Source organism: Aquila chrysaetos, chromosome 8 (genome assembly GCF_900496995.4).
Source record: "Aquila chrysaetos chrysaetos chromosome 8, bAquChr1.4, whole genome shotgun sequence".
Taxonomy (NCBI): Eukaryota; Metazoa; Chordata; class Aves; order Accipitriformes; family Accipitridae; genus Aquila; species Aquila chrysaetos.
Window position 1 is genome coordinate 21,524,673 of NC_044011.1, and position 13,915 is coordinate 21,538,587.

The following is a 13,915-nucleotide window of genomic DNA, read 5'->3' on the forward strand; positions in this document are numbered from 1 at the left end:
GCGCCCCGCCCGCCGGGCGGTGCCGAAGCTCCGCCGCCACAGCCATCTTTGGCGATGGCAGAGGGCAGGCCGGGACGCTGTCAGCCTGGCTGGCCGCCCCGGCCCCGGCCCCCTGGGCTGTATCGGTGGGCCCGGCTGGAGAGAGTACCACCGCCGCCTCCGAGGGGCCCCTGGGCTCCAGCGGAACTGCTGCCGGCCGTGGGTGGCCGTCCCGCTCTGCCTCGCTGCGCCAGCCGCCCTCAGCGGCTGCCGGGTCCCGCTCTGACCAAGTCCGCAGAGGTGGTAGCTGCAGCCGTAGGCCTCTGGGGCTTACCCCTCCGGTGCGGCCTTGCCCTCTGACCTGTTCAGAGGAAAGCTGTAGGCTTAGGAGGGCCTACTGAGAAATTTATCACTTCATACTCGATAGGCTTTCACACATACCCCAGTGTAATTCGTAATTAAAGGCCAGAGGCCCGGACCAGCCTTCCAACCACTCGCTGCCTGTCTCTCATGGTAAACAATTCTGCAAAATCACCTTCCAGTAAGAAGGAGATCAATTCCAAACTTGAAAGACAATCAGTTCTTTTATATGCTATGTCAGACATCCATCAGCTCATTGTGCCTGCATCAGCTTGCATACATGAGATGTTTCAATCTAAGTATGTATGTTCCTGTTAAAAATCCCTTCTAAGCTACTTCATTCTCTAATTTCTGGAATAGATCTGCATATTTTATCACCTTGTGATGCAATTATGCTTTACGGAAATGCTTTTATGAACAAACTCAAGTTTTCTTACACTCGTGACAACGGAAATGCTTTTATGAACAAACTCAAGTTTTCTTACACCCATGACAACTTCTGTTTAGTCAGTGGGAATTTTGCCTTTGAAAGGAAAGGGCGAGGGGAGGTTCAGGCTTAGGAAATAAATATTTTGGCAGGGCAGGAGCTGCAGCTTTTGTTACATTCTATCCTGTGTGTGATATACACACACACACAGGTAAAATACAGACGCAGAGATTATTCCAATTGGACACAGACTACTCCAATTAGTTGTAATGACTCATCTATTTGTGTAGAGGTAAAAATGCAAAAGTATTACCTTACACATTAGGAAGGTACAGCAAAGGTGAATTAGATTATTTAATCAAGGTTACATCACAGAGCTTGGAGGGTAGTTACGTACTCCTGCTACTCAGCCTTATACTTAAAACTAAACCTTGACTACAAAATCTATTGTAAAGCCACACAAATGTCTAATTGCTTAAACTAGCAGTCAAACACAGATCACTGAATTCAGCAGTTTTACTAATTCTTTGATGTCGTGGTAAAAATGAAGACAAATATGGTTATCAAACAGCCACCAGAATTTTAGAATAAAATCAATTCAAATTCAGTGGAAGTGAAACTCAATTTAGTGTATCCTTTGGATTATGACAGCAGCTCCCGAAGCCTCACAACTGGCAATTCATAGGTTTAATTTATTGACAGACAGATCAGATTTTTTAACCCTGGGGCAAAGGAATACCTTACTGTATTGGCTGCTCCAGGTCAAATTCCACCAATTTCAGCCTCTAGAATCTTCTTAAATCAATGTATCTTTTCAAAATGCAAGTTACAAGACAATTCTGAGCAAGTTTTTTTAAGGTAATTGCCCTTTGTGACTGGGATGTCCATAGCGACATTTGAAAAGATACATAGCCACTGCAGTGGTGCAGTAAGTAAATTTGGACACGGCCATTTGTGAGGTGGTGTTTGAGAGTCAAGTGCTTGACAGTGTAAAGTCCAGTTACTCTATGGACAATTTATCACTGATATATCTGAGTAGGGGAAAGGTTTCATCAAGTGCATTTTCAAATCTAGTTGATCTTTTCTAATGAGTGAAATTCCACAAAGAGGTTATGCAAACAGGAAGCAGTTCTTATCAGTGGCTCAGTTTTGTTTTAAAGACAGATTAAAAGAATTTTTGTAGGCATAAAGACCAAGTAGTGGATAAAAGGTTACAAGGAAGTCCTGAAAGAAGCCCTAGTTCCCAAAACAATTTTTTTCACAGGCAAGCTTGTGAATTCAGGTTTTGAAGATCCTTAGAAGTAGGAAGCAAAATAATACGTAAAAAAATAAATAAAATAAAAAATAAAAGTGAAAGTATTTGCATAGAAAGATTCTAAGGTAGAGAGAATAACAACTAAAGGAAAGCTATTTTACAAGCAGAGAGAAGGGCCCGACAAACAAAGCTGCTAAACATGACTGTATTTCCTCCTCAGTCTCTGGGCAGCTGAGTAAATTGAAGAAACATGAAGGACCACCAATTACAGTAACATTTTATATGCAGCTATTGAAACCGAACAGTCCAACACAGCAAACAGTCGTATCCTGCCTGCAGCGGTAGATGGCAGCCATGTTCCACGTCAAAACCTAGAGTCTTCAGCTACACTGAGATTATTTTTTTCCTAACCCAACATCACTTCAATGAATCAAAAAAATTGAAGTTGCTTAGTATGTAACTTTTAGGCTATATTTATGCTGCAGTCACTTCTCTCAGTTCAGCTTACAATTATTTAAATACTTTAAATCCAGGTACTTAAAGAAGTTATAGAAAGAGCTTTTCTACCAGAGAAAGTAGATTGTAAGCCATTCCCTCATGTGTGAGGACAGGTAGCTTAAAACACTGAAAATACTCAGAGACTACAGTAAAGTTTTTTCTGTCTTTTAGTTATTGAACCATTCATTAAGTTTCATGCCATCAAGACTTTCTTCTACAACAGTGAATGCTTATTGACTAATAGGAACTTAGAGACGTTCCCAGCTGAAATTCCCATACAGTCATAAAGCTGTATGAGTTGAAGCTTTAAGAAAAGCATTTAGTATCCCAAGGTTTGTGATAAGATTTCAAAACTGGCAACAGTGAAAGTAAACAAATTAACCAAGGAGGGGTGTGCAGGAATGAGTGTAAAGGGAACAGGCTCCCCTCATATGGGGAAGTGAGGGTTGTGGAAGTTGGAACGAAGAGGCAGTTAGCACAGACTTTTCTGGAAGTTTAAAAGAACAAAAGAAGAGGAGGGAAAGACACTTGAGCAGGGGAAGATTTAGACAAGGAGATTTAGCAAGAAATGTGAGAGTTGTGGGGGAAAAGGGTATGAAGCAAAACAGTGCACATTCTTCACCATGCTCACAAGACAAGGGCTCCAGGGACAGTCCTGACTGATGAAATATCCATCCACAAAGATGTATCCATGTTGCTCTATCAGTTTTTGCTGACTGCCATTTATATGCACCATGCCATAATTTGGTAAGTGGTTCCTCATGTTAATACTGTTCCATGATCAGCTGCATCCCTACACAATGGCCACCAGTCTATTTACTTGCCCCTTTGTACCTAAATATTGCTTTAAATGTTCAATGTAATCATAGATTTACCTCTTCTTAAAGACTGGCAGCTGACTGCCTTGTAACAAAACATTGCCCTCTCTCTATTGAGCATAAAGGCTACTTCTGATTGTCTGCAGTGATATACTTAGTCTAACTTTTTAGGATAGTTTTTAGAAACAAGTTTTTTATTTCAGTTAAATAATTTCTACTGCATGTGAGAGTTCTGGTCTAAAGCTTACAGAAATTGCATTAGTTTATGTACTTTAAATATCTTGTTCAGATTTTTGTATCTGCAAATTTCTTTGCTTTTTTTTTTTAAAACCCATAATTGAAGCAAACTGGACTTTACTCCTGCAAACTTCTTTGTCCTGCTTATCAATGAAGAGTTTACAGTGTATCTCCAATCTCTCATTCCTATATATTATCCTGTAGTTACATAAGAGGGCCTTAAAATATGGATGAAATTTAGCATTCATTTTAAACCCAGTATCTGTAGCAATGTATTTTAGTCCATTCTATCAATTCCATCAGCACTGCCATAAACAAAATTCAACATGCAGATTAGTCTAGAATCATTTTTCTCCCTCTACTGGACACTGATGGCCATAAAACATGAAAAATATAATTTGGACAGAGTTATGTTAAATGCACGTATGTTTTAAATTTCATCTCTACAAATCAGAATACATTGGAACTCCCTTTTTTGGTCTTGGATCTTGTTTACACTAGTTTGAGTAGCTAAATCAAGCCTGTGGCATCTGTCATATGCTGTTTCTCACTCATCAAAAATTGCATTTATATTTGCAACTAATAAAGTTGGCAAATTCTTGGATGTTAAAGTTATAATTATGGTTAAACCTAGAGGCCAGTGATGTATAGCTGTAAAAACATATAATGAAGAGAGGGTCGTTATTTCAACAAATTTACAGCTAACCACTTATTACAAATTTTGTTGTCAGAAAAAACAGAGCTGGAACAGGGCAATACTGAATCGTGATTATATGCAAACCATCTGGTGCTAAAGATGTTAATCTTACAGCACTTGAGAAACAAGTAAACAAGGTAAGCCTACTTCTGATAACAAATGGGGTGTTATTTTGGTTTTAAAAGAATCCTTTGAATTATTATCTCCTAATCAAATATTAAAAGTCAAGAGTTCCTAAATGTCTGATTTCTCACTTCAGAGTTAACGGATTAAAAGATATGTTTTCACTTTATAAAAACGTGGGCGATTTGTGGTTTTTATTCCAGATTCAAGAGCATTTTCATTATTTTTTTTCCTGTTTAGGGCCCAACCTCACTCCCAGCCAAAACAATAGAAAAACTAGCTTGAATTTGGAATAGATGTGGTGCTAATAAAGAAGCAAGCCTCACAAGTCAGTAATGGTTAAGTGGAATAGCATGCTTCTTCCGTCTCCTTTCAGTCCATGACTTCCTTCTGCATTTGACAAACACGGGCTGTTCTCGAGAACAACAGAGACATATTGTTCTTGCTTCCTGTAAGGTGATGTAACTGCAATGCTGAATGGATTAGCACTGATTCTACATTTTCTGGAAAATGACATTATTTAGAAAAATACTGATTGCCATTCAGACTGTAGCAAGAAATAATAACCTGCTGTATCTGGCAGATTAGCAAATATTAACTTTTCCCTGTAAATTAGTCTTTAGTTTGCTCGTCATCTTCCCACCCCATTTACCTATTTCTTATCAGCAGAAGCAAATGCCAGGCATATCTCATCAAAAAAGGGGACTGCTCAATGCAAAAGCAAACAGAGGTACTGAAGGTACTGCAGTGGCTGATTTTTCTAATTACTCCAGAATTGATCTTCTGTCTACAGAAGCAATGGAAAACAATGACACAGGAGTAGGCTTCATGCCAACAAATTGATTAATCTTAACAAGATCAATTTTAACAGGATGGCTCTATCGATATGACATATAAACATAACTATAAATACATAGAGTACTATTTTTCCTTCTTATGTACCTATTTAATAGAAAAACCTAATAATAATAATAAAAGAATAAACCATCCAATTTCACAGTATTTCTGTTCAAAAACAGACTGCAGAAGTCTCGATGTCATTTCCTTTTCAAATCCATTTTGAATTCCTCAGAGATTCACTCTTGGCCTGCAAATAATCTGAAAGTTTGGGGTGTTCTCTCTGCATATTATATATTATTTCAAATGTCAAAGGATCTTTTCCTCGACTGGGTGGCCCTACCATGCAAAGTCAGCGCAGCTTTTGGCTATATGCTAGTTATTCCAACTGGTTTCATTCTCCATGAAGAAATATTTTTGCTAATTGCCAAGCGTTCGAGTGTTCTCCCAGGTGAGTCTAAGAAACCGACACATGTAATAAACGCAGGGGGGTGGTTTTCCAGTTTGACAAGCACGAGGCTGATGCTGCTGAACTTGAAGCCGTTTGGGAACACAGAGAGAAGGAGGTTTAGGTGGGAATAATAGCGGCAGACAAGGGCTAATCGTTACCAAATCCTGTGGCGGGAGGGCCATCTCCTCACAGGGCAGCCCCTGCCAGGCTGAAGAGCCCCGTAGGGACGCGACGTGGCTCACCGGCCCCTGAGCTCCCACTCGGGACGCGGGTCGACCTGAACGCTAAGGCGGGAAGAGGCGGGAAGGGGCGGGGGGAGGTTATTTCTGCCCGGAGGCGGGGTCGGAGGGAGGCGCCCGGCGCTGGGGCCGCCTCAGCCCGTGCCGCCAGTGGCTTGGCAGCTGTCGCTCGGCGAAAGCAGGGGAGCCGAAGAGCGATTCTACAAGTGGTTCCTCCCCCCGCGGCCGACTAATTTCGCCCGGAGGAAGAGCGAGGTCCTGCGGGCGGCAGGAGAAGGAGGTCGGGCTGCCGGGGGTCGGCTCGCCGGGTAGTCCCTGCAGGTGCGGGGGAGAAGGGAGCGGCGCGTCATGGTGCCGGCGGCAGACACCGAAGGAGGCTGTGCTCGTCTGCCCGCCTCCGGCAGCCTTCGCTAGCGCCCGCGGGGGAGCCCCTCGCTTCAGCCCGGCCGCCTCTTCCCTCCAGCAGCTCGGCGGGACCGTTCCGGGGCAGGCGGTGCGGCATGGCATCCGCCTAACCCCGGCCAGCGCAGCAGAGCCGGGGACGCGGCGCGGCGGCGGCTGCTCCTCCGCCGGGATGAGTGACTCCAGCGAGGGGATCATCAGCTTGCCGGTGCCCAGCCCTCCCGGCGGCGGCCCCCCCTGCGAGGAGGCGCTCGGCAGGCGGGCGCAAGGGGCCGACGCCGGCGCCCGCAGCCTCCTGCCCGACTTGGCCGCGCCGCCGCCCGGCACCCTCTGGGCTGAGGACGGCGCCGCCGCCGCCGCCCCGGGCATCGCGGCGCGCGCCAAGGGTGGCGGCAGGCGGACCGCCGTCACCTACGTGATCAACGAGGCGAGCCAGGGGCCGCTGCTGGCGGCGGAGAGCGGCGCCCTGCAGAGCCTGCGGGAGGCGTGCGAGGTGGTGGGGGCCGCGCTGGAGACCCTGCACTTCGGCAAGCTGGACTTCGGCGAGACGGCGGTGCTGGACCGCTTCTACAACGCAGGTGAGAGCGGCCCGCCGGGGCTGAGAGCCGCCGCGGCAGCGGCTCGGCCCGGGCCCGCCGTCACCTCCCTGGCCCGGGCTGCCCTGGGTTCGCCGCGGGGCGGCGGGAGCAGGCGGGCCCTCGCCCGCTGCGGGGTCAGCTCCGGCCGCGGAGCCCTCCGGGGGCTGAGCCCCGCGGTGCCCCCGGGCTTCGGTGACACCCTTCGGGCGGCCGCGGCGGTTACGTGGAGAGGCAAAAGTGCGTCAGGGCCTGTTTTTGTCGTGTCCCGTCCCCCCCCACTAATGTGTTTTAGAGAAGAAACTCTCTGTCAGCAAGCGTGCTGTGAATCAGCACGTGTGATTTTTACCTGTGGCTTAAACGTGACCTGGCTGTTGTCTCCCAACAGAGTGCAGGGGTGCACGTTTTTACTAACACGCTGAGCTCTGGCTGAAGCAGGCAGGAGCTGCGAGGCCCCGGGAGTTTTGAGAAGCATATTTGGCACCAGCCACGTAGCTCAACAATTTCTTTGTGCAGACACAGTATCTGGGACGTGCCGTGTGTTTGTGCTTGGAAGTTTTGTGCTTCTGATATTGGTTGCATAAAACATTGGTGGTGGATGGGCTTGAACAAAGAGCTACGCGCACCGATGTGGTTAGTTGGCGAGAATAGCCTGTTCTGCATCCTCTCACCCCAGTTTGCCAGCTTTATCAGCGATAAAATTGTAACACCTTTATTTAAAGGTGTGGTGACCCGAGGTTGTGTGTTACGATTTACTTGGCCCCATTTTTAACAATAATAACAAAAACTGCCCCGTCTTTTTTATGTTATTGACAGATATATGGTGTGAACATAGAATAAAAAAAGTCTGCTTACTAGATTTGTAAAGGCTTCATACAACTAAAATTATAGTTCTGCATTAATGTCTTTTTGCCTTAAAAAAATCAGAAGCAGGAGATTGACCTGACCTACAATTTTAAGCTTATTGTGTGGTATGGTTTTTGCATATGCGAATACATGCAAAAATAAGCATTTAAAAAGTTTTGGCTGATATTGTAGTTTCCACCTCTCCTGGGGGGGGGGGGGGGGGGAAGAGAAAGGAAAAAAAACCCCACCCCAAAACAAACCAACCAACCAACCCTGGTGGTATTGTAGCCAGTTTCCACAGAAGACTCTTCGGCATGGACATGCATATGTGTGTCACCTCTTTGAAACTCTGCAAGCTTTGCCTCATGGACTGCTGCTTTCAGTTCAGTGAGGTGGGCGACTCTGAAGCGTGCAGTCGCAGCTTATTCCCTCTGCCTCTTGCAGAGCTGTGTTGTTAGAGGTAACATTCTCAAAAGTCAGAGGAGCTGTCCTCACAGGTGGAAACAGGAAGGCCACAGAGCTTCATTATAGATCCTATACTCTCCACATAAAGATAAGAGAGATTTGAAATTTCAAGCACCCTCTTCATTCCAGGGCAGGTGAAACCTGAGTCACTTTTGGTTCTGTTGTGGAAGCTGTCACGTAGTGAGGCTCATGGAGTTGAATTAGCCGTGATGTTTTTGTGCCTCTTATGTTGGTTAATTTTTAGACTCTGAGCTGTGCAATAGGCGGGGTCTCAGTGGTTCACAGAGGCATTTCTTGTAATGGGAGACTTGACTTGAAGTGGGCCCCTTTTAATTCTGGCAGTAGGCGTCTGGCATATAGTGCTACACATAACTGCACACTTATGTAATATAGTTTTCTTATTTTAATGGCTTTTGAGCAAACTGTGTAAATGTGAAAATATTATTTTCTTTCAGTACTGTTTGGCTGTGGGAATTTAATCAAAGTATTGCAAAACAGGAAAAAACACTTTGCTGTTCTTTAGTAGCAAAGCCCGTAAACATGTAAAGAAGTAGGAGAGTTCATCGCATCCAGCTCTTGGACTAAAGAGAGCTGGATGTAGAAGTTTGTGTCTGCTCCACATATACGCTGTACTGTCTGAGCTGACGAGTCATAAACCAGCTGTGATCCCAAAACTGTGTTGTGCTGCTGACTCTGAGGCTGAACTTAGGTCTAGAAGGATCTGTGAGTTTTCATGCTTGTTTGTTCCTGTTGCATTTTATACACTCTCTTTCTATATTTTCAAGAACTAGCTGTTCTCCAGAAACTTTAAGCTAGCAAAACAATGGCTTTCAGGTTAGGAACGGAACAGCATTGAAGAGTAGAAACTGTGTAAGCTGAAGAATGCAAATGGGGAGCAGTGTAGGGAACAAAACCAAGATGGTCATGGAGGGTGTAACTATTGCATAGATTTTTTTTTTAACTGCTTGAATGGGGTGGGGATGGAGGCATTTATAGGTAACCTACACTCCTTCCCTATTCCCCTTCTTGTCTTCTCTCTTGCTGTATGCTTTTAGTGATCAAAGATGGTATTAGTAATTTTGATAAAGAATGTCTGCACACTACATGATTTAAATAATATAGTGTAGAACATCGTACAGCATGACTGAATGTCAAATAAGAATTTAGCAGTAAAAGTACTTTCAAATTAAGTAATGGTTAATTGGTCTTATTCAAGTTATCAAGTCTCACTGGACTCAGTGTAAAGGCCAACTAAGTTACAAGAATAATGACTGATGTGATTTCATGAAGGTTTGGAAAATCAAGCTTATAACAGTTTGAATGAAATAATAAACCTCTCAACTCTTGTAATACATATAAATCAACTGTGATTTGACAGGGGGAAGAGCTACAGTATAATGTATCTGTCTATTATCAAGTCTTCCCTTTTTAATATCTTATTTCTGCTTTGTGTAACAGTCTGAACTCTTGCTGATCTCTGATGTAGGTTCACTCCATGCCTTTCACTGCTTCAAAGAGAACTTCAAGGAGTATTAAATCTAATCTCAGATGTAAATACTCATCATCCACTCTAAATGTGGATTAGCCTCCTAATAATCTTCTTCTGCCAGCTTCAGTCAACTGATGGTCCTTAAATGCTGAGGCATAATTAGCAATGCATATGAGTAGTGAGTAGGTCTCAGCTATGTATAATTGAACCATTCAAGCACCAAATACTAAGAATGAGCCTATTCTAGCACTTCTGCTTGCATCGTTTAAATTCTGCTTGATTTCAGCAAAAAAAAAAATTGCATCTTGAGAAGCAATTGTCAAATCAGCCCTAGAAACTCTTGGAAGTGTGTCTGACAGAAATAGAGATTTCAACATTTATCACATTTTCCTCAACCTAAAGAGATAGTAAGGTGAGGAGAGAAAAATCTAGTCCAACTTCTTGCAAAACTTGATGTATCTGGGTTTGATCAGCTGTCTCAAGGGCTTTTTTCCTTCATGAAGAGGATACTTAGAGTATTTCTTTTTTTTTTTTTTTCCTCCGGTTGTGTTAAGCTGCTGCAGGTGATTTGCAGGTCTCTCAAATTCAGCTTAATTTCTAAACAGTTCAGGAATGTTTAAAGAGTCAGGCAATTAGAGATATGCCAAAATATAGCAGGGAAACTTTTCTACAATGCAGTAGATACTCATGGTGTTTTAGAAGTTACTGTAACCATTGATATTTGTAATTAAATGGTGTTTTCTCTACATTATAATGACCAGATCTGCATATCCTGTTGATTTTTTTTTTCTTTAATTGCTCAATTCCTTTTGAAAACTGAGCCATAAATGAGAATAGGCACACAAGAGTGTGTCTGTCTTAAGTAAGCATTCATATTTTTTCTTTCCCATCTTTTTTTAGGCAATTGAAATTAGGATGATTTGCTTTCTGTGCAGATCTTTACCTGGTCATTTTGTATTACACAAATGCATTAAGGACTATCTGAAGTGAGTGTTTTAGAAAAAGAAAAAAGGTAGAAGTACTGTAAATGAAAAAAATACCATGAATCAGTAATCTGGGTCAACTCTTCATGGGAGGGAGGTGCTCTAAGTCAAGCTAACTTCTTCACACAGGCTTTTAGGATTAGGCAGATTTTTGTTGATTAAAGAAATACCTCTTTTGGCTTGTAATCTGGCATTTACTTTTAAATTGTATTGATTTTAAAGGGCAGGGTAAGTTAGGGGTGAGCGTTCAGTTGACTAGCAAGACAAGTGATGTACAAGTGACAAAACCAGGATAACTAATAAAGAGAGGTTTTTTGAACAACCTGTAGAGTACAGTACTGTAAAGGTGAAAGTTGTGCTCTTTCTTCTTGAAGAAGTTAGTAATCTCATATTTGGGGAGAGATACACCTTATCAGAAATCTGTCTTATTCTGGAGTACCTTGCACTGTCTTTTGGAGAAACTTCTGTTGACTTACAATGCATGGATAGAGTACCTTGCACTGTCTTTTGGAGAAACTTCTGTTGACTTACAATGCATGGATAGAGGGATCACTTGTATTAGTATTTTTAGGTGTGTGTTCCTCCTGCTTGTCTGCCTTGCAAGATTAAGATACAGAACAAAATTAATTTTTTGAAAGAATGGTAACTTGTCAGAAGCACAGTATCAAGCATTCTGACTTTTGTGTACGGGCTCAGAGGGACCAATAGAAGATAAGAAAGATCCTGCAGTCTGTGACTGAAGAGGCTCTGGGTTCTCTAATCTGTCCAGTCACTTGTTTTAGGGTGGTTTTGAAGCTAAACAGCTTGACTGATGTGCTTGTCGTACAAATCCTCCTTGTAACTTTAAAGCTGTGTTATACTAGGGAAGTTGCTTTTCTTCAGCTTCTTATGCTCAAGTTTTATGAATGAATGGCCCTTACGATATTATTTTGTACTAACACTGTTGTGTGGGGCTACTGAGGGAATTCCCCATAACAGCTATGATTGACTAAAATAGAGTTCAACGAATAACAGATAATAAAATGGGTTTAGCCTCTTATCATAGTTTCTAGAATTCAGCATCATTGCTTTTAGAATTCATGCAGGCTTGGGCTAGAAATTGTCAGTGTCGGCTTACTGGGCTTAGAAACATATTGTGCAATGTACTTGGGGAGAATCGTGGCATACAAAATGACAAAATCTTCAGAGAGCCAGTACAGTCATTTGTGTGGAAAGTGAACTTTGTTTGGAAGATGGTCTACACCTAAATTGTTTCTGCAGACTTTACAGAACATTTATGGATTGTGCATTTATAAACATTTACAGGCACACAGAAATGCAGTAAAGCAGTACCAGGCCTCAACTGTATTCTTGCAGTTTCTTCCTATTTTTCTCTAAATATGCTAAATTCTATGATGCTAATTTTTTTTAAGTGATTTATGCCTTTATATAAGTTTCCTGGACTTTCTGTGATTGTGACACACTAATGAAGACTCTTCTCTTAAACCCCAAAGAGGTGATGTTCTTTTCAAAACTGATGTTCTTGACTCTAGCAGTTGACGTGAATGTTTTCTGTGGTAAAAAGTGGCATACTCCCTTCCATATTAGCTGTTTGTAGCAGGAAAAACCCACTACTAGAGAGAGAGTAACTGCAAGCTTTATTCTATTCCATATTGTCCCTGAGAATGATTAGGAGGTTTTCACCATCTTTTTCTCTGTACTTCCTGATTTTTTTTTTTTTTTTCATTTCACTAATGGAGTTTTGTCAGACACTTGAAATACTGCACATGCTTTCCATGATTATGCAGCATTTGCACACATGACTTATTTTACTTTTTTGACAACCACCCCCCTGTCCCCTGCCATTTCCCCAGGTGCTGCTGAATCATCACTATTGTTTCTGTAGCATCATGACTGGAGAATCCCTGTTCCAAATGATAGTTCTCATTAACATAGCAGAAGAAATTATCCTGATGCATTATTCTTGTCCAACTTCAGAGTCAAGGGCAACTACTAAGAAAAAAAAAAAGTTTAGTCCCACTGTCAGTGGAACTTATGTTGAAAGAGCTTTGCATTTCAGCAGCGCTATGTTGCAAGTGATGAGCTGGAGCAAGAAATGCTAAGTAATTTAATAATGCAGGTGGTGTGCAGAATAGAGTTGATCATTATAGCCATACTCAAGATAGACATGTCAGGGATGTGAGATGTTATGAGTACAGAATCTTTGTGTCTGAATGCTTAGTGTATATTGTAACATTTAAATGGTGTGCGTTATAAAGCTCCTTTTGACTCTAGATATTGATTCTGGACTCTATTAGAAGGCAGCATTAGAAACCTAAAACAGATGCATGGCATGTTGTCAACGTAAAACAATATTTCATTCTGAAGCACCTGAATGTGATCTATATCTACAACAAAAATGATGGTGATGAGTCTGGAAAAAAAAAAAAAATCCTGATATAAAGTTTCTTTTGTTTGTTCATAGTTAGTGCTAGTGAAGAACTTCTGAATTTATGAAGAAATTATGGGATTTGAAACAACATATTCACAAATACTTCTGTTGCTGGACCAGCTGTAAATTTTATAACCAGATTCCAATATTGGTACTGTATGCATAACTTCCATCAGGCTACCTGTCAATAGGTGACTGGAAGACTAGTATCCCATCAGTTTCTGTATGAAGGAGGAAGAGCGCAGCAGATGCATGGAGGGCATGTATGGAGTGGAGGTATGTGGGCTGTGACACCTGGCTTCTCTTTCAAACTTAGTCACTGGCCTGTCCTAGCAGTTTATAGCTCTGCTGTGCAGCAAGGGCTTCCTGGGGCCTCTCCCCCAGCTGAGAGGCTTGTACAGCATTTAGCATGGGTGTTCTGGGCACAGAAGCATGATCCTAGAGTGAATTTCCAGCCATTGCTATAATGTAAATAATATTAAGGGTATGCTCTTAACAGTGCTTATTTACTAGATCTCCCAGTGAGATCAGTGAGACATCTGGATAGACAGTCCACATCCAGGCTTATGTTGGATTATTAGAAGTTACAGGCTTTTGAAATGCTACTTTCTGTTAAGTGCATCAGGGTGTTAGAGCTAGTTTTCAAATACTGTGTGCTGCATAGTGTTTGAAGTTGTGGGAGAAATGCAGGTTATGAAATTATTAAGGTCTCTTAAAATACAGTTGAGATGTAAAACTCATTGTGAGGCATCTGTAGGAGCAGACATCATGAAAGTATATTCCCCAGTGGAGAAAACACTGAA

General features: G+C 42.4%; 1 protein-coding gene across 1 annotated transcript in view; it reads left to right on the plus strand.

The window, feature by feature from the left end:
- The first annotated feature begins 6,014 nt into the window (after positions 1 to 6,014).
- The window catches only part of MAP3K5 (mitogen-activated protein kinase kinase kinase 5), a 109,878-nt gene continuing 101,977 nt past the window's right edge, over positions 6,015 to 13,915 (plus strand). The window contains exon 1 of the mRNA XM_030023118.2: positions 6,015 to 6,901. Within this exon, the coding sequence (XP_029878978.1) occupies positions 6,496 to 6,901 (406 nt within the window). The 5' untranslated portion in view covers positions 6,015 to 6,495. The remainder of the gene's footprint in view (positions 6,902 to 13,915) is intronic.